The sequence below is a fragment of the Elephas maximus genome, chromosome 25, assembly GCF_024166365.1.
Source record: "Elephas maximus indicus isolate mEleMax1 chromosome 25, mEleMax1 primary haplotype, whole genome shotgun sequence".
Taxonomy (NCBI): Eukaryota; Metazoa; Chordata; class Mammalia; order Proboscidea; family Elephantidae; genus Elephas; species Elephas maximus.
The window spans coordinates 30860124-30884417 of record NC_064843.1 but is presented as its reverse complement, the minus strand read 5'-3'; the positions used below and the strand labels follow the sequence as shown (position 1 = coordinate 30884417).

Here is a 24294-nt window from a genome sequence, read left to right as displayed (position 1 = left end):
GAAAGATGTGGCAGTCTGCTTCCATAAAGATTACAGCCTCAGAAACCCTATGGGGCAGCTCTGCTCTGTAGGATTGCTATGAGTTGGAATCGGCTCAACAGCAATGGGTTTGTGTTTTTTTTTGGTTAAAGTTTTGCAATATGCCTCAAGAGAATTTTTGGACATATATAAACCTCCATTTGTATGGTTTTACACAAATAGAATTGTGTTACACATTTGCTTCTAGGCTTGCTTTTCCCTCGTCTTATGTTTACATGTCAGTAACATGAAGACCTAACTCATTTATTTAAATGGCTTCCCAGAATCCAACTGTATGGATGTCCTTTGAGTCAGTCAGTCCCTGGCTAATGGACATTTGGGTTGGTTGCAGTTTTTAACAATTCTAAGCAAAGTTGCAGTGAACATCTTTGGGGACTTGTGTGAGTAAAATACATTCCTAGGAGTGGAATTGCAGGCTTCTAAAAGAGACAATTACAATTTTGATAGATCCTGCCTGCTTGGCTTCCAAAAATGTTCTAGATGGGAACACACCCACAGCAACAGGAGCACCCATTGCCCGCTCATTGGCCAACTTCAGGACCTGAAGGCTGGGTGTGACCTTGATAAGAGTGAACTCATGAGCAAGTGATCTTCATCCTAGGACAACTGAGTCCACGGAACTCCTGATGCTAGAACCACTTCTAGGCTCAGGGAGAAGACGGGGAGCTCAGTGGAGCCATTCCATTCATGCAGTGTGTTCACTGATCTCCTATGTGCATAGGTTGTGACCCATCCCAGGCAAAAGTTACTCAGGACACATGATTCATTGAGATTTGATCTTAATAAATCAAAGAACACACTAGTCTATCATTCATCCGACTCCATCCATCCATCCATCCATCCATCCATCCATCCATCCATCCATCCATCCATCCATCCATCCATCCACCCACCCACCCACCCACCCACCCACCCACCCACCCATCCATCCATCCATCCATCCATCCATCCATCCATCCATCCATCCATCCATCCATCCATCCATCCATCCATCCATCCATCCATCCATCCATCCATCCATCCATCCATCCATCCATCCATCCACCCACCCACCCACCCACCCATCCATCCATCCATCCATCCATCCAACCAGGTCTATCAGTCTATCAATCAGTCAGTCAGTCTATCTATATATCTATCTGTCGCCCCTTTATTAGGTTCCTATTTCCACTGTAACAAATCACAAGCTTAAAAGCTTAGTGGCTTAAAAATACAGATTTATAATCTTACAATTCTGGAAGTCTGATATTCTAAAATCAAGGTGTTGGTAGGGCCCTGTTCCTTTTGGAGGCTCTGGGGAACAGTTCGTTTCCTTGCCTTTTGTAGCTTCTAGAGGCTGCCTGCCTTCCTTGGTGGCCCCCTTCCCTCTTCAAAGTCAGCAGTGTAGCATCTTCAAATCTCTCTCTGACTCTAACCCTTACTACTGGTATCATATCTCCTCTTTAACCCTGACTCTCTTGCCTCCCTCTTTCCCTTGTGATTACATTGGGCCCACCCAGATAATCCAGGATAATCTCGTCATCTCAAAATCTTTACTCATGTCTTCAAAGTCCCTTTTGCTATATAAGGTAACATATTCACAGATTCTGGGGATTAGGGCATGAACATCTTTGGGGGCCGTTATTCAGCCCATCATACTTCTCTCTCCCTCCTGGCTGTTCCCCTGACCTCCTCCTACCCTTCCTTAATCTCTTGATTCCTTGTGACCCCGATGCTATTAATATTGAATTCACTATAAGAGTGCCTGACCCATTGAATGTGCTCAATAATTACTGGTGGAATGAACAAATTAATAACACCTAAGAAAGTTTAAAATTGCGTTGCATTCTTGTTACTTAAAACAAAAACAGCACTCTTACTTCCAAAACAGTGGTTTTTCAAACTCCAGGGTTGGTAGATATTTTATTTGAATTAGATTTTTATGATATCTTTTAAGTATTGAAAAACTAATTAAAAAAAAAAAAACTACATGAGGGAGTTATATTGCAAAGATTTTTTTGTCCATCAAAATTACATTGAGTATGATCAGTAAATGCTTTAAATTGAACTTAGAGAATGAGTTTATAATAAATTGTCATTGCCCTCTTACAATGCCAAAAATATTTGAAAACCACTTCCTTGGGACAAGGGTTGGTCTGTCTGCTCTAGGCCAGGGGCCTGCATTATCAGTTCACAAAGTTACTAGGTCAGGCCTCCCAGCCCTCTGAGTCCAGCCATCTTGGTGGTCACTCATTCATGAGTCATTTATTTATCGAACTAATTCCAGCGGGACCTTGAGCTTCCGGATGCCAAGTGTGGGTCTGTTCTGCTTAACCTGTGTGTCTTCAGCATCAGCTCAGGCAGGGCTGGTCCAGGTAGGCACTCACTAAATATTTGTTTAATGATTGAAATGCTTACAGCCTCTATGTGAAGTCCCGTGCTGGGCACTGGGGTGTGAGGATAAATAGGATGCTTTCTCAGCCATTGGGGTGTCCATAGGCTGGTCCAGGGGAGGACAGAAGCCTGATTCACTATGATAAGAACCGGTTGCCACCAAGTTGATTCTGACTCATGGTGACCCCATGTGCGTCAGGGTAGAATTGTGCTGCACAGGGTTTTCAAGGGGTGATGTTTCAGAAGTAGGTCACCAGGCCTTTCTTCCAAGGCACCTCTGGGTGAACTTGAGCCACCAACCTTTCAGTTAGCAGCCCATTTGCACCACCCAGGGACTCCCTGCAATGCACCAAATACTAATCAGAAAGGTCTGAGCAGAAAGGTCTTCGCTGGCGTGACTAGAGTCAGTATTTTTGTCAAATAGAACTTCCGATAAATGAATGGGACACAGTGTGCACTGTCTACATGGACTGAATCCTGAAACACTGCAATGCTGGCATCAGGGGAGGCTTAACAACCCAATCAGAGCAAGACAGCCTGTCGGGATTCTTCCCATCCCTACTCCCAAATGGAAATACATTTTCTACTAGTTTGTGATTGCTATAAAATATGCTGGGAGCGGGCAGGCAAATAGCAAGTGAAATCCACCTCCCCCACCCACTTCCACCCATAAGAATAACAGTTGTGAGCAGTTCAGTGTATAGCCTACAAGATTATATACTTCATAAATGTATATTTATAAATCTTGTGTTCTCACTAGAACTAGAGTTTTTAAGGTTGTGACCCTTTGGAAGCAGATCACCAGGCCTGTCTTCTGATGTGTTTCTGCGTGAATTAGAACAGCCAGCCTTTAGGCTAGTAGTCGAGTGCTTAACCGCTTGCGCCACCCAGGGACTCCATGTTTATATATAAAAACCTACAGCCATCGAGTCGATTCTGACTCTTAGCAACCCTATAGGACAGAGTAGGGCTGCCCCATCGGGTTTCCAAGAAGCCGCTGGTGGGTTCAAACAGCCAACCTTTTGTAAACATATGTACGTAAACCCCCTCCCCCAAAAAAACCTGTTGCCGTTGAGTTGATTCCAACTCATAGCGACCCTATAAGACAGGGTAAAACTGCCCCATAGGATTTCCAAGGAGCACCTGGTGGATTCGAACTGCTGACCTTTTAGTTTGCAGATGTAGCTCTTAACCACTAAGCCACCAGGGTTTCCATATGTACATATATATGTAAATATATATGATCTAATTCATGTATATAACTATACTTAAGTACATAAATTGGATTATACTATGTGTACTATATTGTAAAGTACTTTTCCCACCTTATATTTACGTGAAAATACACAAAGATTGTATCATCCTCTTTAAAGGCTATGTATTATTTTATGACTGAACTATACATTAGTTAACTAGCCTCCTACAGATGGACTTTTAAGCTGTTTCCTTTTTTGGGGGGGGTGCTATTATAAACTATACTGCCATGGTTTTTTGTTTGCGTTTACTAAGGGTTCATTTGCTCAGTTTCAAGCAGAGGGAATGGCAGAAACGATGGTGATGAGAGCGGAGTTGAGCACAGAAGCCTTCAGCCCATGGCTGATGCTGAAACAGGGAAGTTATCATCAGTTGAGACAGGAAAGATAGATATCAGTTTATCCACCAGGCGATGGTTCTTTTTCCTTCCTGGACTTATCATTATAATTTAAACCATGATCACCCTTCCTAGTCTACAGCATGTCACCTTTTTTCAGGAAACATGGGATGTTTCTCAAACATTTAACGAACAACAGCATGGTGTTGGAGTTTTGGCGGCCTTACCGATGACAAGTATAAGGATATTCTCAGTTAGAAACACAGACACCTGTTTGAAGAACCTCATTTGTGGGTTTTCTGGACACGTCATTGATGGCTCTGTTACAAATAGCCTTACCTTACCGGTGAGAAAAGCCCTTGCATATTCTGATAGAAACTCCATAGCTTTGTCTTTTATAAATGGAATCATCAAAATCTTTGAAAACACAGTAAAATACTGTATTTTATCCAAATAACACATGCCTTCTACTTTTGTTTCTCAACCTTGCCCTTCCCGCATAAGGTATTTTCATAAATGCCATTATGTCCATTTTTTTTTTACATGTTGCTGTAAAAAAAATTAGCATAGAGTGCTTACGAAAATACCTCATGGGGGAAGGGCCCAACTGGCAAACAAACATAGAAGACACATGTTATGTGCGTGAAAATACAGTAATAAGGGGGACTGCCGGTTTCAGTGTCCAGCGTGACTTCTTACTGCCATGTTTTGGATGTATATCTTTGTGCACTTATCCTCATGACAAATTCCCAGAATAGGAATCCCATCGAAAGGCATACACATTTAAAAATTTGAAATATATTTTCCCAGGGAGGTCGTACCCATTCACAGACTTGCTGAGTGGGTGTAAGTTTGTTTCCTTAAATTCTCAGGCATTCTTGACTTGGCATGCAGAAACTGGTATCTTGTCTTAGTTTACCTTTTTTTTATTAGTAAGGCTGGGCATGTTTTCACACGCTCAGTGTCTGGCAGAGTTTCAAAGATAGATCACAGAGGCAGGAAGACCACTTTTGAGTCCAGTGCAACAGTCAAATTCCCTTCGTGAATAATGGGTTAAGTGTCTTGACGAATTGTACACAACTAGTTTGGGGAAGGAGCCCTGGTGGCACAGTGGTTAAGAGCACAGGCTGCTAACTAAAAGGTCAGCAGTTCGAATCCACTAGCCACTCCTTGAAAACCATATGTGACAGTTCTACTCTGTCCTATAGGGTCGCTATGAGTCAGAATCAACTCAGTGGCAATGGGTTTTGTTTGGGTTTTTTTTTTTTGAATTCGTGGACTAAATTACAAACTCCACCTGTATTTGTTTTGTAATGCTGCCGCAGCAAAGTACCATGGAGTGGTGACTTTAAACAACATAAATTTATTGTTTGTAAAACCATAAACTCTCTAAAGAGCCTCTGGGTGAATTGGACTTCTATCATTTCAGTTAGCAGCCCTGCCCATTAACTGTGTGCACCACCCAGGGACTCCCAATCTTGCTAACAACCCAGCAAAGGGCAGGTCCCTTCTGACAAGGCCTTACATTTCCTCTCTTGCCACACAACAAAGTAGGAGACTCTAATTATGCTGAGGGGTGAGACTGTTACCTTCACAACCCTTGGATTCTCAACCCATCTGCAGTGTAGAAGCCACCCCTCCAGCTCCCTTCCCATCAGGGATTGCTGACTCCACCAGGGTTGGCCAGCAGCTGCTCATAGAATATGAAAATGTCTTTTTCTTAACACTCGGCAAGCCTGGATGTTATCAGTCTTTTCAGTGTGTGCCAATCTGGTGGGTGAAAAATATTTCATTGTTTCCATTTGCACTTCCCTGATGAGGTGCAGTTCATCCTTTTCGTATAAGGTATTTGCATTTTATCTTCAGTGGCTTGTTTGTTCATATCCTCTGTCTACTTTCTTATTGGACATTTTATGGGTATTTTTTTCTTATTAATTTCTGGGAACTCTTTATATAGAACAGATAATACACTTGATTATTTCTTGTAAATGTTTCCTCTCAGTTGATCCCTGGTCTTATGAGTTTGTTTACGGTCTCTTTTACTATATAAAAGAAAACAAAAAACCAAACCCGTTGCTGTCAAGTCGATTCCGACTCATAGCGACCCTATAAGACAGAGTAGAACTGCCCCAGAGAGTTTCCAAGGAGTGCCTGGTGGATTTGAACTGCTAACCTTTTGGTTAGCAGCCATAGCACTTAACCACTACACCACCAGGGTTTCCTTTTTATTATACTATAGAAGCTTTAAATTTTGATATAATCAAAGCTCAAATTTTTTTAGGTTATGGCTTCTGGGTTTTATCTTGCTTAGAGACATTTCTTCTACTACTCTTTATTTTTTCCTGACCTCATTCTCATTAAACCCTAGTGCAGGCCCCCCCCACCCAAGGAAATTCCATTGTACTTACCAGCATGATACTTACCTGCTCCCCTTCCTGCCAGCTTTGCGTATCTCATTCTTCCCTGGTGTTCATCGACTGTTCCTTTAAAACTGCGTTCCAGTCACCTCCTCCAGGAAGCCTCTCCCAAACCCCATCCTGCTCTGGTTCCTGCTCTGCACCTCTGGCTGTTTGCCCCATCTTAGGTTGTTTGTAGGCGGTTCACTGGTTGGAATACATTTTTTTTTAAGCACTCATCAGAGCACTTACTATATGCCAAATGTTTCACATGCACTACTTTACTTCATCCCCACAAGCCTGTGCCTACTATTATCATCACTTCCATTCCAGGTGTGGGGGAGGGGGAAAGCTGAGGCTTAAAGAGACTAAGATATTTGCCGGAGGCCACACATCAAGAGGATTCAAGCCCAGGCAGTCTCACTCCAGGGCCTGGGCCCTTAGCCAATGGGCCCCACCTCCAGAACATCTGATTCAGTAGGTCTGGGACTAATAAGACGAGTCCTCACCCCTTGGCCAACCTTAGAAAGGAGGTGTAACCATGGCAACCAGTTTGATGCTGTCCCACTGGTCTTTACAGAAGCCATTAAAGACCAGGCGTCATTAACCTGGGAGACCCTGGGTGTCAGAAATTATTAACGGTCACTGGACTTGAAGGTTCAAATCTACCCAAAGACACCTCAGAAGAAAGGCCTTGTCAATCTACTTCTGAAAAATTAGCCATTGAAAACCTTAGGGAGCACCATTCTACTTTGACCTACATGGGGTCACAATGAGTCAGAATCTATGTGATGACAACTGGTTTTTGGTTATTAATCTGGGGTTCAAGGATGGACCTGCTGAAATTTACAAGCCGCTAGAATTATTTGCTAAATGTTATGCATTTACGCGTGTGTGCAGTTTTCTGGAGAAAGGGTCTACAGCTTTCACAAGATATCTAAAACTGCCATCTCCCAAGGCAGTAGAGAACATGATGCAGACCAGGAGTTGCACACTCCATTGCCTACAAGGGCTAGGCAGGTACTATCAAGGGGTAATCTGGGCAGAGTATAAAACATCAGGGGGTAGAGAGGATTGTGGGAAAGTGAAAGGCACTGAGCCCATTTAAAATTTTTAATATTTTGTTTAACCTGTTGTTGTTGTTAGGTGCCTTTAAGTCAGTTCTGACTCATAATAATCCTATGTACAACATTACAAAACACTGCCCAGTCCAGCATCATCCTCACAATCGTTGTTATGCTTGAACCCATTGTCCAGTGCTTATGTCAGTTCATCTCACATAGGGTCTTCCTCTTTTTTGCTGACCCTCTACTTGACCAAGCATAATGTCCTTCTGCAGGGACTGGGCCATCCTGATAACATGTCCAAAGTACGTGAGATGAAATCTCATCATCCTCGCTTCTAAGGAGCACTCTGACTGTACTTCTTCCAAGACAGATTTGTTCATTCTTCTTCAGGTCCATGGTATATTCAATATTCTTTGCCAACACCATAATTCAAAGGAATCAATTCTTCTTCAGTCTGTCTTATTCATTGTTCAGTTTTTGCACGCACTTGAGGCGATTGAAAATACCATGGTTTGGGCCAGGTGCACCTTAGCCCTCGAAGTGATAACTTTGCTTTTTAGCACTTTAAAGAGGTCCTTTGCAGCAGATTTGCCCAATGCAATATATCATTTGATTTCTTGACTGCCGCTTCCATGGGTGTTGATTGTGGATCCAAGTAAAATGTAATCCTTGACAACTTCAATCTTTCCTCTGTTTATCATGATGTTGCTTATTGGCCCAGTTGAGATGATTTTTGTTTTGTGTTGAGGTGTAACCCATATTGAAGGCTGTAGTCTTTGATCTTCATCAGTCTTCTTCAGATCGTCTTCACTTTCAGCAAGCAAGGTTGAGTCATCTGCATAACGCAGGTTGTTAATGAGTCTTCCTCCAATCTTGATGCCCCGTTCTTCTTCATGTAGTCCAGCTTCTTGTATTAGTTGTTCAGCATACAGATTGAATAAGTGTGGTGAAACGACAAACCCTGAAGCAGACCATTCCTGATTTTAAACCACGCAGTTCTGTTCAAACAACCGCTTTTTCTATGTACGGGTTCTGCATGAGCACAATTGTTTTGGAATTCCCACTCTCCTAAATGTTATCCATAATTTGTTATAATTCACAGATTTAAATGCCTTTGCATAGTCAATAAAACACAGGTAAACATCTTTCTGGTATCCTCTGTTTTCAGCCAAAATCCATCTGACATCAGCACTGATATCCCTTGTTCCACATCCTCTTCTGAAATTGGCTTGAATTTCTGCAAGTTGCCTGTCAATGTATTGCTGCAACCATTTTTTTAATTATCTTCAACAAAATTTTACTCGTGTGTGATATTAATGACATTGTTTGATAATTTCTGCATTTTGTTGGATCACATTTCTTTAGAATGTGCACGAATACGGATCTCTTCCAGTCATTGAGACAGTTGCAGTCTTCCAAATTTCTTGGCATAGATAAGTGAGCACTTCCAGCATTGCACCCATTTGTTGAAACATCTCAATTGGTATTCCATCAATTCCAAGAGCCTTGTTTTTCCCAATGTCTTCCATGCAGCTTGGACCTCTTCCTTCATTACCATGGGTTCTTGATCATATGCTACCTGCTGAAATGGTTGAACATCAGCCAGTTCTTTTTGGTACAGTGACTGTGTGTATTTCTTCCATCTTCTTTTGATGCTTCCTGCATCATTCAATATTTTGCCAATAGAATCCTTCAATACTGCGAGTCGAGGTTTGAATTTTTTCTTCAGTTCTTTCAGCTTGAGAAATGCCATGCGTGTTCTTCCCTATTGGTTTTATAACTCCAGGTCTTTGCACATTTCATTATAATACTTTACTTTCTTCTCAAGCAGCCCTTTGAAATCTTCTGCTCAGTTCTTTTACTTTATCATTTCTTCCATTCGCTTCAGCTACTCTATGTTCAAGAGCAAGTTTCAGAGTCTCCTCTGACATCCATTTCAGTCTTTTCTTTCTTTCTTGACTTTTTAATGACCTCTTGATTTCTTCAAGAATGATGTCCTGGATGTCATCCCACAACTCATCTGGCCTTCAGTCATTAGTTTTCAATGAGTCAAATCTATTCTTGAGATGGTCTTTAAATTCAGGTGGGATACACTTAAAGTCGTACTTTGGCTCTTGTGGACTTGCTTTTTTCAGCTTCAATTTGAACTTACATATGAGCAATTGATGATCTGTTCCACAGTCGGCCCCTGGTCTTGTTCCGACTGATAATATTGAGCTTCTCTGTATTATCTTTCCACAGATGTAGTCGATTTGGTTGCTGTGTATTCTGTCTAGCAAGGTCCACACGTATAGTCATCATTTATGTTGCTGAAAAAAGGTATTTGCAATGAATAAGTCGTCAGTCTTAGAAAATTCTGCCATGCTATCTCTTCTATCACCACGGCCCTATTTTCCAACTACTGATCTTCTTTGTTTCCAACTTTCACGTTCCAATCACCCGTAATTATCAACGCATCTTGACTGTACGTTTGATCAATTTCATACAGCAGAAGTTGGTAGAAGTCTTCAATTTCTTCATGTATGGCATTAGTTGTTGGTACATAAATTTGAATAATAATCATAGTAGCTGGCCTTCCTTTTAGGTGTATGGATATAATCCTATCACTGACAGCATTGTACTTCAGGATAGATCTTGAAATGTTCTTTTTGACAATGAATGTGACGTTATTTCTCTTCAATTTATCACTCCTGGCATAGTAGACCATATGATTGTCGGATTCAAAATAACCAGTATCAGTCCATTTCAGCTAACTAATGCCTAGGATATCTATCTTCAAGTGTTCCATTTAATTTTTGACACCTTCCAATTTTCCTAGATTCGTGCTTTGTACATTCATATTCTGATTAATGGATATCGTTTAACCTAGTATACCTGAAATATCATTTCAGTATGAAATCGCCATAAAACACCATTAATGAGCTATTTTACATTCCTTTTTTGTACAAAGTCATCAAAATCTAGTGGATAGTTTTCATTTACAGCCCATCTCCATTAGGATGCTAAATTTTCATTGGAAATACTAGATCTATATTTTGATATCTTACAATTTACAGTTAAGAAAGTAGATTCCCATACCCAAGTTCCTCCAAACATACTCAAACATTTTCCAGTAACTGGATCATATTTAAATTTGAAGTAATTAAATTAAATAAAATGTAAGTCACTGCTAAAATGCAGTGGAATATCATTCAGCCAGAAACATTGCAAGTGCTCCATAGCTGTGCATGGCTAGTGGCTACTGAATTGGACAACACAATTCTGACCTCACTCAGCATGTAAGACAGCAATCTGATTAAGTGACTCAGGAGGGGACAAACAAGTGTCAAAGGAAGGGACGGAACAAGCATCAAAGCATTTCAGAACTTTTAGAGCTGCTATGCCAAGCTTCTAAGGAGTGCACTGGCCACTCCAGGCCCAAGCTGACTGGGAGGCTTGCAATACCAGTACAGCTGCCATCAAGTCAACTATGACTCAAGAGGACCCCATGTGGGTCAGAGTAGAACTGTGCTCCACAGGGTTTTCGATGACTGATTTTTCTGAAGTAGATCTCTAGGGCTTTTTTATTAGTGCCTCTGGGCAGACTTGAACCTCCAACCTTTAAGTTAGCACCAAGTGTGTTAACTGTTTGCACCACCCAGGGACTCCAGGCTTGTAGTACAGAGCCCATTTTAAGGGACAGCTACCACTCAGGCTCAGCCAATTGTTGTCACTCAGGGATGGATGGAGACCCAGGATCACCAGACCTGATTTTTTTCTAAAGAACTTGAGACTAGAGTTTTGTCTTATGTGAAACCCCCTCCCACCAGTTCGAATGATGGCAAGCTATTTTAAAAGTGCTAAAATGCTGTGGAATATTACTCAGCCATAAGTAGATAAGACATTCTGGATACATGCTACCGCATGGGTGAACCTTGAAAACATTATGCTGAGTGAAATAAGTCAGATACAAAAGAACAAATATTGTATAATTCCAGTTATATGAAATATGTAGAATAGGCAAAAGTATAGAAGCCTGAATTTGTTAGTGGTTACCTGCCAGGGAAGAAACCCTGGTGATGCTATGGTAAAGTGCTCAGCTGCTAACCAAAAGGTCGATGGTTCCAACCCATCAGCTGCTCCATGGGAGAAAGATGTGGCAGTCTGCTTCCATAAAGCGTAGAGCCTTGGAAACACTGTCCTGTAGGGTCACTATGAGTCAGAACTGCCAATGGGTTTGATTTGAACCTATCAGGGGGTAGGTACCAGGGAGTTATTGCTTAAGGGGTCCTGTGTTTCTGCTTGGGGTGAGAGAAAATTTCAGATATAGTGGTGATGATTATACAACATGGAATGTAATTGATGTCACTGAACTATACATTTAAAAATGGCTAAAATGGGAAATGTTTTGTTATAGACATATGTGTGCGTATGTATATATGTGTATCACCACAATAAATTTTTTAAAAAATGCAGTGGAGGTGGCCAGCCTGCTATTCAAATAGAGATTGGTAGAGCCTGATCTTCTGGTTGGGAACGTTTGTCATCTCAGAGGTCATGGGCATTACCTTAATCTCCCCCCAGCCATCTCAAAAACTGCAGGCTGCCCCTCCCAGAGGTACTACTGAGAATTTCGATACAACCCATCTGTTCCCACCCCACTCTTGAAAATTTCCAGGCAATTCTCTGAAGCCCTGGCAACAAAATGATGTTCTTTGGCAGCGTTCCCCATGTGGCAGTGCCATGGAGTCAACTTTATGCTTGAAGCAGTCTCAGTCCCCAGGCCCCACTCCCAGGGGCCTGGATGTAACTGGTCTGAGTATTGCCTGGGCACCTGGACTCTGGAATCGCCGGGTGATTCCAATACACAGCCAGGACTGAGAACCTCTGGTCCATGGGCCTGGCCTCCCCCTAGAATGCAGCTCCTGAGGCCCAGCCTGTGTCTCCTGGGTCTCTGGTTCTTGCTTACCTTGGCCAGCTGAAGGGAGCACCCACAGCTGTGCTTTTACAGGGCTCCTGGCCAGGCCTTAGATCTGATTCAGGAAACTCAATTATAATTCTTATATTTTAGAATGTTTTATTCTTGTTATTTATAACACAAAAGAGCCATGCTTGTTAATTCCACCACCCAGATATAAGCTCTAACAGAATTATGTGGAAGAGATGTGTAGATATTGTTCAACAATTCAGAGAACAGGCACACTGGAATGAGCCAGTCTTCTTTGCCTTAAAAGGAAAGTTTTTGTCCTAGAGGGATTTTAGGAGCTCAATTAGGATGATACTCAGAAATATAAATGCTAGATTTGCCTTTTATAACATCTCATTCCTGTATATCTTCCCCCAACCCCTGCAGTCCCCATCTTTGAAGTGATTGCTTCAGAGATGTCAGTGTTGCTGTGTACTGATGTTCAGGTTGTGCACTGCACAATGATGTTTCATCCAAAGGGGCAGCATTCACATCACAGTGAATACATGGCGAGTATACGGGTAGGCATGGAGAATCCAGACCTCCTGGCAAGTCCTGCAGCAGCAAAGGGAAGACCCTCCCTCATAAACCCACACTGGCACACATGGCCATGTACACGCTCATGGGTGAGTATGCACTCACAAGTTTCCTGGCCCACCTGATTGCCTTTCAACCTCTGCTCTCAGAGGTCTGACTTTCGCCCTTCACTTGACTCAGAACCTGATGTGTCATTTCATCTGGGGTCAAGGATGGGGTGGGGCATGGGGCGTACACATCGTCAGCGGCACGTGTATTAGTAGCTGGAAATGTATGAGTGAGCAAGAGAGGACCCACTGCTCCTCTGGCAGAGCCGTTCAGGTTGTTCAGTAACATACTATCTCAGTCAGTTACAGCTATGTAACAAAAGATCCCCAAACTCAACAGCGTGCAAGTTGGTCATCACGTTCAAGGGCCTGTGCTGGGGTTGGTTTGTAGCTGTGGCCACATCACCCACACCTGTGACTACAACCTGTGCTTCACTCAGGGTTGCCTCTGACACTCGTGATGAGTATAAGGGTGATGCTGCTGCTACAACTATTACTGCTGCTACTTACTATTTTTATCGCTGTAGTTCCGGGGCAAGCAGGGTGGCTTGACTGGGGCCTCAGCTGGGAAGACTGAACAGCTGGGGATGCCATCACTATGATCCTCACCTGATAGTGGTCACGCTTAGCCCCCACTTTACAGAGGAGACTGAGGCTCGGACAGGCGAAACACCTCGCCCAAGATACCAAGGAGTCAGGATTGAACTCAGCCTCTGTTTGACTCCAGAATGCCTTGCCCATAGCCACTGCCCTTGCCTGCACCTGTCAGTATTTCTCAAGAGCCAGGGTGGCGCAAGCGAAGAGCAGGGACGCTGAGAGGAGCCAAGGGCTGCCCCCAGGGCCCTTTCTCCACTTCTGGAGGGAAGCCATTGACCAGTTGCTGAAAGTGGGCCAGGCTCCCCAGGTCCAGGCAGAGCAGACCTGATGGTTGGCTGAGCTGCCTGCTGGGTAAGCAGCCCAGCTCTGCCTCTACCAGCTCATCCGGATGTGCCGCATTCCTGGTCCCTTTGTCATGCTGGCTCTCGGTCTACCCAGGCTGAGCTCCCGCCTCTGCAGGCTGCCATCCCTGTAGCTGCTGGTTGTGCCCACATTTCACCTGATTCTTGACACCCCCATGGAACCAGGTATCAGGACCACACAGGACAGCATCTTACAAAGCCCCCATCCATATCCCATCTTACCATTTCACAGTTATGAAAACTGAGGCCCAGAGAGGAAATGGGTTCACACAGAGAATGAGTCGTGGAGCTCGGACTGGAGCAGAGGCCTTCCAGGGCCCTGCCCTCTCCCACAGGCTGCCTGGAAGGAAAGTGGGCACATGTGTGTGGCGAGAACCACCTGGCAGTGGGGAAGCTCTGAGCAGATGAGGACTGGCCAGCCATCTGACCCAGGGGCTTGTCTCTTTCACAGGCTGGGCTTGTCAGCCTCTGGCCATTTGCTGCCGGGAAGGAACTGGAGACTGCTCACCAGCCAGGCAGTCCTGGGCCAGTCATTTGCACTTTCTAAACCTCAGGTGGGAAATGCAAGAAGCAACACATATTTATCCAGCTAACACTTACTGAGGACTTTCTGTTCCTGGCACCTTATGTACATTAGCTTTTAGTGACTGGCCCATATAGTATGTTAACCGCACGTGTGTTAGAGTGTCAGAGTAGAACTGTGCTCCATAGGGTTTTTAATGGCTAACTTTTCTGAAGTACATCACCAGGACTCTTTTCCATGGTGCCTCTGGGTGGATTCAAACTTCCAACCTTTTAGTTAGCAGCTGAGCACAATAACCATTTGCATCACCAGGCAGGGGCTCAATAAATATTTGCTGAATGAATGAATTAATCTTTAAATTATACAGCTGTAGATGGTTGTCTCTGTTAGCACCGTAATATGATGAGGAGCCTGGTCTGGGAAGTTCAGGGACTTTTCAGTTGCGTCACGATGAACGACAGAGAGATGTAAGATTCAAATTCGACCTGACACTACAGCCAAGTCTCTTAACTCCCAAACTTATGGTCCTGGTTATCTACAGCTTAGTGGCATAAAACAGCTATGGTTATGTTATGCCCACATATTCTGTGGGTCAGGAATTCGAACAGGGCCAGCGGATATGGCTTATATCTGCTCTGTGCTGTCTGGGCCCTCAGCTGGGAAGATTGAATGGCTGGGGTGACTTCACAGCTGGGGGATGGAATCATCTGGAAGCTTCTTCACTCACATGACTTGATGGTTTGGTTCAGCTGGGACTGTTAACTGGAGCAACCTACACGTGACTGCTCACATGGCCCAGGCGTTTCAGCGTGACAGCTGGGTTCCAGAGAATCTGCATGGCCATTTATGGCCTGACTCAGAAGTCACATGGCTTCACTTCTGCCACGATCTGTTGGTTGAGACAGCCACAAGCCTCCCCAGATTCAAGAAGGGGGAGCATGGACCCCACTCCTCCATGGGAAGAGTATCAATTTTATATTCACCACACCTACTCTTGTGCCAGACAGCGTTCTAGGCACTGGGGAGACTCCAGTCAAGAGGAAAGACAGTAATATTTCCAGTAGAATGAATGGGTGTTAAACCCATTGCTGTCAAGTCACTTTTGGCTCATAGTGACCCTATAAGACAGAGTAGAACTGCCCAATAGAGTTTCCAAGGTCATAATCTTTACAGAAGCAGACTGGAACATCTTTCTCCTGCAGAGAGGCTGTTGGGTTCAAATCACCAAACTTTTGGTTAGCAGATGAGCGCTTTAACCCCTGTGCCACCAAGGCTCTTTGAATGAGTGTTAGGCAGAAGCAAATAGCAGAGACGCCATCCATTTTAGGGCTCAGAGAAGGTCTGTTTGAGGAAGTGACCTTCAAGCTGAGACCTCAGGAGTTGGGCAGAGGAGGGGAAGGCATCCAGGCAGAGCGAGAAAGAAGGAATGAGAGATGAGGCCAGAAATGTAGTAGGGTCTGTGGTGAGTAGCATCTGGGGTCTTAAAAGCTTGTGAGCAGCCATCTAATATACACCACTGGTCTCATCCCATCAGGAGCAAGGGAGAATGAAGAAAACTAAAGACACAAGGGAAAGATTAGTCCAGAGGACTAACGGACCACAACTACCACAGCCTCCACCAGACTGAGTCCAGCACAACTAGATGGTGTCTGGCTACCACCGACTGCTCTGACAGGGATCACAATAGAGCGTCCTGGACAAAGCTGGAGAAAAATGTAGAACGAAATTCTAACTCACAAAAGAAAGACCGGACTTACTGGCCTGACAGAGACTAGAGAAACCCTGAGAGTATGCCCTGATCACCCTTTTAGCTCAGTAATGAAGTCACTCCTGAGGTTCACCCTTCAGCCAAAGATTAGACAGGCCCATAAAACAAAATGAGACTAAAGGAGCACACCAGCCAGGGGCAAGGACTAGAAGGCAGGAGGGGACAGGAAAGCTGGTGATTGGGAACCCAAGTTCAAGAAGAAGAGTGTTGACATGTCGTGGGGTTGGTAACAAATGTCACAAAACAATACATATATTAACTGTTTAATGAGAAGCTGGTTTTTCTGTAAACCTTCATCTAAAGTACAAAATATATATATATATATATATATAGTAGGGTCAAATCAATTCCATCTTAAGGTATTTTACCCTTAGGGTACTGGTACATCATTGAGGATTCTAAGCAGGAATGATACAGTCAGATTTATGAGGCTGAAAGATCTTTCTGAACCAGGTACAGGGGCCTAGAAGAGCTGTAGGAAGACTGTGATGGGACTATTGTCCAGGTGAGAAAGGATGATGGCTTAGACCAGCATGGTGGCCATGGGGATGGGGAGAAGTGGGTGAGTACAACAGATGTTGAAGAGTAGAATTAATGAGTGGTTGACGGGATGTGGAGAATTACAGAGAAAGTGTTGTCAATTGGCTCTCAGGGTTCTTGGTGCTACCATCTTGTGAAACAGGCACCTTGGAATAGGAAGCAGGGTTTATGGTGGAGAAGAGAATGCATTCAGACTACTTCATTTATATCTTGTTGCTGTTGTTAGCTGCAGTGCGCTCAGCCCCTGACTCATGGTGACTCCGTGTACAACATAACAAAACACTGCCCAGTCCTGCACCATCCCCATGATTGGATGTGGATCAAACCATTGTGATCCATAGGGTTTTCACTGACTGATTACTGGAAGGAGATTGCCAGGCCTTTCCTCCTAGTCAATCTTAGTCTGGAAACTCTGCTGAAACATGTCCAGCATCATAGCAACATGCAAGCCTCCGGTGACAAACAAGTGGTAGCTGCGCATGAGGTGCAGTTCTAGGGGCTCAAACCCAGGTCTCTTGCAAGGAAGGCAAGACTTCTACTACTGGGCCACCGCTGCCCCTACTCATTTACACCGAGGGACCTCTTAAAATCAGAGGACATAGCACTTAAGAGCACTGGAACTAGAGCTCACAGCCTGGGTTCGAATTCTGATACAGCCACTTGCCAAGTGGATAAGTCTGGGTGGGTTACCTAATCCTACTCTGTTTCCTCATCTATAAATTGGGGACAATGGCACCCACTACAAGGGGCTGATGTGAGGATTAAACCGATGCTCGCACTTGTTCTGGGGCTGGGCAAGGAGTGAGTGCTCAGTAAATGTTAAAGACAAAATTACAATCGGAGACGATGAACCATGCGGTACACGTAGACTCCCTACAACTGGACGAATAAACAACATCATGATAAACAGAGAAAACGGTGATGTTGTCGAGGGTTTCATTTTACTTGGAGTCACAATCAACACCCATCGAAGCAGCAGTTAAGAAATCAAATGACATATTGCATTGGGAAAATCTGCTGCAAAAGACCTCTCTAAAGTGTTAAAAAGCAAAGATGTCACTTTGAGGACTAAGGTGTGCCTGACCCAATCCGCGGCATTTTCAATTGCCTCATATGCATGTGAAAAAGGACAATGAATAAGGAAGACCGAAGATGAAATGATATCTTTAAATTATGGTGTTGGGAAAGAATATTAAATATACCAGGGACGGCCAGAAGAACCAACAAATCTGTCTTGGAAGAAGTACAACCAGAATGCTCATTAGAAGCAAGGATGGTGAGACTGCATTTTGCTTACTTTGGACATGTTATCAGGACAGACCAGTCCCTGGAGAAGGATATCATGCTTGATAAAGTAGAGGGTCAGCAAAAAAGAGGAAGACACTCAGTGAGATGGACTGACACAGTGGCTGCAATAATGGGCTCAAACATAGCAACAATGGTGAGAATGGCGCGGGACGGGGCAGTGTTTCGTTCTCTTGTACACAGGGTTGCTATGAGTCAGAACCAACTCTATGCACCTAACAACAACAACACAACTAGACTATGCGCGCTTTTCTGCATGCGCTATGTTTTTGTTTTATATGCTATACGTCAAGAAAACATTAAAAACAAAACAAACAAAAACATTGGCTGTGTTTATGAGGCTTTGAGCAAATTTAGCACCCGTTGTTCTCTTGATAAAGGAGGGACTCGTTGCCACAGTGCAAAATGTGGTCTTGGAACCATTATGCGCTTAGGACTTCTGGTGCTCTATTTCATTTCTGTGCTTTCCTGCGCTTTCTCTGACCTCTTCCAAAGGGTCACCCAAGGAAATGATTGCTCTCCTCTCACTGTTTAGCTGACAAAATGGTGACACATTTGACGACTTTTGTTTTGGGTTAGTCACTGCAGCTTTCGAATTGTCATGAAAACACACAGATGCCAGTAATTTCCAAGGGAATCGCAAAGCAAATAAAGAAACCGAGCCATGTACCAGCATGGGGTACAAAACACATTCACGGGAGGCCCACTGACTAGTGGTTTTCTTGAACAGCAGAAATAGAGCAGAACTGCCAATTTTATAATTAGCTGGGAATTGGTCTCCAGTTAAGCGTCTGCTTGGTGAAAATGGCCAATCCATTGCCTGGAGAGAGGCCTGTGTGCCCTGCTTCTTCTTTAGGGCATTGGCGGAAAGGTCTTTGTTTTACTACATTTGAGTATTTTTCAGGATGGATTGTTTATAGCTCAGGATTTGAGCTCAGTGTGTGGCAGAATACTTGGGAGAAAGGCATAAGGCAGGGTTTATGGGTAAGGTACCAGCAGGACAGGCCCGGTGCAAAATGAACTTGTCGGGCCCCTGGTTCAAATTTTTAAGAGCTCAGCTGCTAACTGTAGGGGTTGGCAGCTTGAAGCCACCAGCGCTCCACAGGAGAAAAGATGTGGCAGTCTGCTTCTGTAAAGGTTACAGCCTTGGAAACCTTATCCTATACGGTCGCTATGAGTCAGAATCGATTCCACGGCAATGGGTTTAGTTTTTCTTGGTTTTGGTGCACCTGCAGGGAGTCCCAGTGTGGTGCAAACAGTTAACACACTTGCTGCTAACCAAAAGGTTGGAGGTTCAAGTCCACCCAGAGGTGCCTCGGAAGAAAAGTCTGGTGATCTACTTCTGAAAAATCAGTCATTGAAAACCCTATGGAGCATAGTTCTACTCTGACACACATGGGGTCGCCATGAGTCAGAACTGACTCAACAGAGACCGTTTGACCACTCTAGCCCCATCATCACCACATGGCTTCCCAGTTCGTGTGTGTGCCTGACACCAACTCCCTCCATCTCTGTGTCTCTTAGTTGAACAGCTTGAGAGACACTGCTTGGCTCCTCTGATGGATAGACAGTAGCTCTGTGGTCTGGTACTTTGGTCTATTCAACTCTGGCAGGGGGAGGGAGAGGAGGAGAGGTGTTCACATGCTATAAACAGGAAAAATCAGGGCTGTGGAAGTCGGCTTCACAAATAAGGAGGCGTGGGTGGGAGGAGATAGTAGACATTTCAGGTAAAAATTTGCAGAGTTCAGTTAGGTGTTGTGTTATAATTTCCTCACCTGTGTTGGGCTTTAATTCCCTCTTATTGATGTCTACTTTATCATTGTTGTTGGTGTTGTGTGCCGTCGCTTCCAACTCATAGCAACCTTCCAGGACAGAGGAGAAGAGTCCCATAGGGTTTCCTACACTGTAATCTTTACAGGAGCAGATCATCAGGGGCCCTTTTGGTTAGCAGCCAAGCGCTTAAACCACTGCACCACCAAGGTTCCTTATAGGTGTCAAAGATTGTACTCCTTGCCTGACAAAGTGCTAAGAAACAGAACAGCGTGGCCCTTTCTCTTTCCTCTACAGCGTTGTTTGTTTCCAAGTGGTTCTGTGGAGGGAAGAGGTAGCCGGTCACTTTGGTGTTGTTGAGCCATGGTTTGAGGTCACCAACAAAAGCATGACTCGCACACAGGCACTGGACAGAACAATGCTTTAATTGCATAGAGAAGAGAAAGAGCAAGGTCAGCTTCAAGAGTGGGAGCTAGCCTCCCATAGCCAGCGGGTCACTCCCTGTAGTCAATGCAGGCCTGGTAGTCTGCAGGCACCCATCTTGTGTTGCAGTTGAAAGACCTTGTTCCCTCCCTGCCGGGTACAGATGGAGAAATGGAGATGAACAGGTGCTACAGGACACGGACGAACGAACAGAGCAGAGAAAGTTTACTGCGTACCCACAACAGGGAGGAAGGCTCCATGATAAGGAGAAGGAACTGGCAGAGACAGAGAGAGAGAAAGACTCAATCCCCAGCCTCCACTATCAGAGAATTGTCCAGGCCCAAGGCCTTTGATTAGCTGGCTTGGGTGAGAGGTGCAGGGGCCACGGCAGACCATTCTCCCAATAGCAGATACTAGAGAGTGTGTCCTCGCCCTTGAGAAGCATGCTCAGGAGGCCCTACCTGCTCCCCGAGCCCCCAGGCTCATTGTTGGGGAATGGGAAAGCATCAGGACAGCCCCCATCCTGATCAGACTTTGCCTGATTCCCTCCTCCCTCTGCACTTGTTACAGCTCTGGCCCCTCCTCAGGCCGAATGAATCTGCTTCCCCAGAAGAACCCCCCACAGCCACACCCTACCGACTGCCCTCACTCCGGGCTGTCCTCGGCAGGAAGTTTGTCCCTGGATGGCTTCTGGATGGAGGTGGAGCAGATTCAACAGCAGGATGAGAGGAAAGAGCAGGACAACGGTGGGGAAGAAGGCCAACTTCCTGAGGGTGAGGAGCCCTGGCTGGGAGCTGCGGGGTGGGTGGGAGGACCATGTTCCAGGGGGAGAAATGTGAGAGAGTCCTGCCTTAAACAGAACATGAAAGAGTTTTCTTCTCTTGCCTGGGCTGTTACAGTATCCTCTTCACTGGTCTCCCTTGCTCTCTAGGAAAAGTCAAAAAGATCTTTTAGAATGTAAATTAGATTATCTCCTTCCTTTAATTAATTCATTCAGGAAATATTCATGGAGTGCCTAATTTCTGCCAGGCACTGTTTTAGGCACTGGGATACAGCAACGAACACAAAACAAAGTCCTTTTTCTTGTGGAGCTTATATTCTATAGGAATTCTAAGTCCTCAGCTCAAAATTCTCAAATGTCTCCCCATTTCTTCTAGACAACCCTGTGTCCGCATTGTCTATGGCTGCATAACAACAAACTACCCCAAAGTTAGTGATGTAAAGCAACAATAATGGTTTGTTATTATTATATCTCACCTTTCTGGGGATTGGTTGGGCTCAGCAAGGCAGCTCTCGCTCAGGATCTCTCATGCAGCTGTAGTCAGAAGGTAGCCAGTTCTGGAGTCGTCTCAAAGGATTCTCACTCATGTGTCTGGCAGTTGATGTGACTGCCGGCTGAGCCTCACGTGAGGTTGTTGGTTGGAACACCTGCCTGTTGGCTGGGCCTCTGCATGTGGCCTGGGCTTCCTCACAGCATGGCGGCCAGGTTCCAAGAGCCAGAGTCCTGGTTCAAAAGCCAGAGTCCCGAGAGAGAGAACCAGGCAGAAACTGCATCATTATTTGTGTCTCAGCTTTGGAAGTCAGGCAGCATCACTTCTCCCACATTCTATTTCCCTAAGTCCAGCTCATATGCAAGGAGAAGGATTAGAGCCCACATCTCCATGGGGCGAGAGTCAAAGACTTTGTGGGGGTGTTGTAAACCTACCACTTCATAGCTCGCAGGGCTTGACAACCTCTGGGCCATGCCTCCTCTACCTCATATCCTTCCACTCTGTCTTCCTCTCACTCCATCTCTGCCACCCTGGCCTCCTTGTTGTTCCTGGACCGTAAAGGCACGCTTCTACCTCAAATACTTTGTCCTTACTGTTCCCTACGCCTGGAATGCTCTCCCCCAGGTATCTGCAGGGCTTGTTCTCTCCAGTCAGGGCTGGACTCAAACGCCATCTCCTCAGAAAGAGCCTCACCAACTTCCCTATGCAAAATGTCACCCCCGGCCCCCATCACTCTCTAGCGCCTTGTCCTGCTTTATTTAATGTTACAGCACTTATTACTGCCTGGTACTACACAGGGCATGTACTTGTACATTTGTCCGTGTCCCCCACTAGCATGTAAGTTCCACGAGGCCAGGAATGTTGTCAACCCTTTCACTGCTCCATCCGTGGTGCCTTCAGCGGTGCCCAGCACACACACACATTCCATGCTTACATGTTTAGTGAATGAGGGAATGCACAGGGTGTCCACCGGATCACCTTTTCAGTTTGGCACACAATTCAGCTGTGCTAGTCCATGGTTGACCAAACAAACCATGTGAGAGACCAGGTCTCCTAAGAGCCTGGTGGTCTATTGCAATGTCTCCAAAACGTGCAGTGAAAATCCCTGGTGACGCGAGAGAGGATTTTAGGAGATGCCCTCCATTGCAGGCATCATGATGGGACCATAAATCTAATTTCAAACAAGATAGGATTGAGATCACGTGTTATGTGTTAGAATAATCTGGGGAGGACTTTCCAAGTGCAGAGTCCCAGGGCCAATTCCTGAATGCCTGGAGCAGAATCCCTGGAGGTGTGACCCATACAACTGCGTTTCAATGTGCCCCAAGATTCGGGTTAATGCTTGTACTGTAGGGCTACATCAGCGCCCGTCTGAAGCACAGCTGAGGGGACTATTCCAACACAAATACGGTGCTAAGTAGAGGAGGACACCAGCTGCTTGCCCATGCTCTGGTTTCCCTTATTGACCCTGCTCAGCTGGACCCACATGACCCTGCGGTGCTCTCCACCAGATTCAAGAGGGAAAGTGAGTTCGTGGCCGCATTCTAGAATCAGAACACAGAGAGGCCTTGCTCAGCCTGTTGTGTTTACAAGGGGTTGCAACATCACAGGTTTAAATCTAGATACTGGCTAACACCAGCCAATAACTCCCCCAAATTCTCAGAGGCCTTACTTGTTGGATCTTCTTCTCATTGAAGAGTTTGGTCGATGTTAGTGATGTTAAGGGATCTCATGATGAAATATGTGGATGCTTCTGTGTTCCTGTGCGTAGGTGTGTCTAGATGTGGCTTTGGCTACTGTGTGTGGCTGAGTGTGCCGGGTAGCTGTGTGTGTTCATCTGGGTGTTGTACCTCTTTTGGCAGAGGGTGAAACTGAATCCCAGTGGCTGCAGGACACAGGCCTGTGGGGCCTTCTCGACAGCCTGGGGGCAAATGGTGACCACCAGGGGCTCCTGTCCACCCTTACACAGACCCAGATGGCCGCTGTGTGTCGCAGGCTGGACATCTATGCCCGCTCGGCGCGAAGACGACACAAGGCACGTATCAGAGATGTCAGGGACATCTTTGGAGTCTTCGATTCTGGGGTGAGTAAGTGGCATGGAGGGTCACAGCATGGGGGTCACGGCAGACCCTGTCTGCGTGAGGTCTCCGTGATGTCCCCATGGCCTGAGAGATGCAGCGTTTCTGCTGCAGGGCTGAGCTGGTGCACGCAGGCGTATGTGTGTGCAGTACATGTGCCAGCACATGTGTGTTTCCCTACATGCTACTGTGCCCCCACGTTACGTGCGGGTCCTCGTCTGCCAGTATATGCCATTGTGTGCCCTTGGCTGTGTCTGAAAGCTTAGATTCTCTCTATATCATTATTAAACCAAGAAAACCAAACCCCTTGCCATCAAGTCGACTCTGACTCATGGTGACCCCATGTGTTACAAACTACTCCATGGGGTTTTCTGGACTGTAATCTTTATGGAAGCAAATTGCCAGGCATTTCTTCCCCGGCACCACTGAGTGGGTTCAAACTGCCAGTCTTTAGGGTAATAGATGAGCTCCAACTGTGTGTGCCACCCAGGGATCTTCTATATAATTGTTACCAGTGCAGTCATAATACTTTTTATTGTTACTTGTCTTTCCTGCTGGCTGTGAAACCTGACAGATTGTGGGCATCTTCTTTCTTGGAATAGATGTGAAGCAATTAAAATGATGGGCCTCGAAGCCAGACCTGGGCCGCAGTGTCCACACTA

At 45.2% G+C, this 24294-nt stretch overlaps 1 protein-coding gene across 1 annotated transcript in view; it reads left to right on the top strand.

The window, feature by feature from the left end:
* The window catches only part of ARHGAP40 (Rho GTPase activating protein 40), a 44057-nt gene that overhangs the window by 1072 nt on the left and 18691 nt on the right, over positions 1-24294 (top strand). Inside the window, exons 2-3 of the mRNA XM_049869902.1 lie at positions 20854-21056; positions 23417-23637. Coding sequence (XP_049725859.1) covers positions 20854-21056; positions 23417-23637 — 424 coding nt within the window. The remainder of the gene's footprint in view (positions 1-20853; positions 21057-23416; positions 23638-24294) is intronic.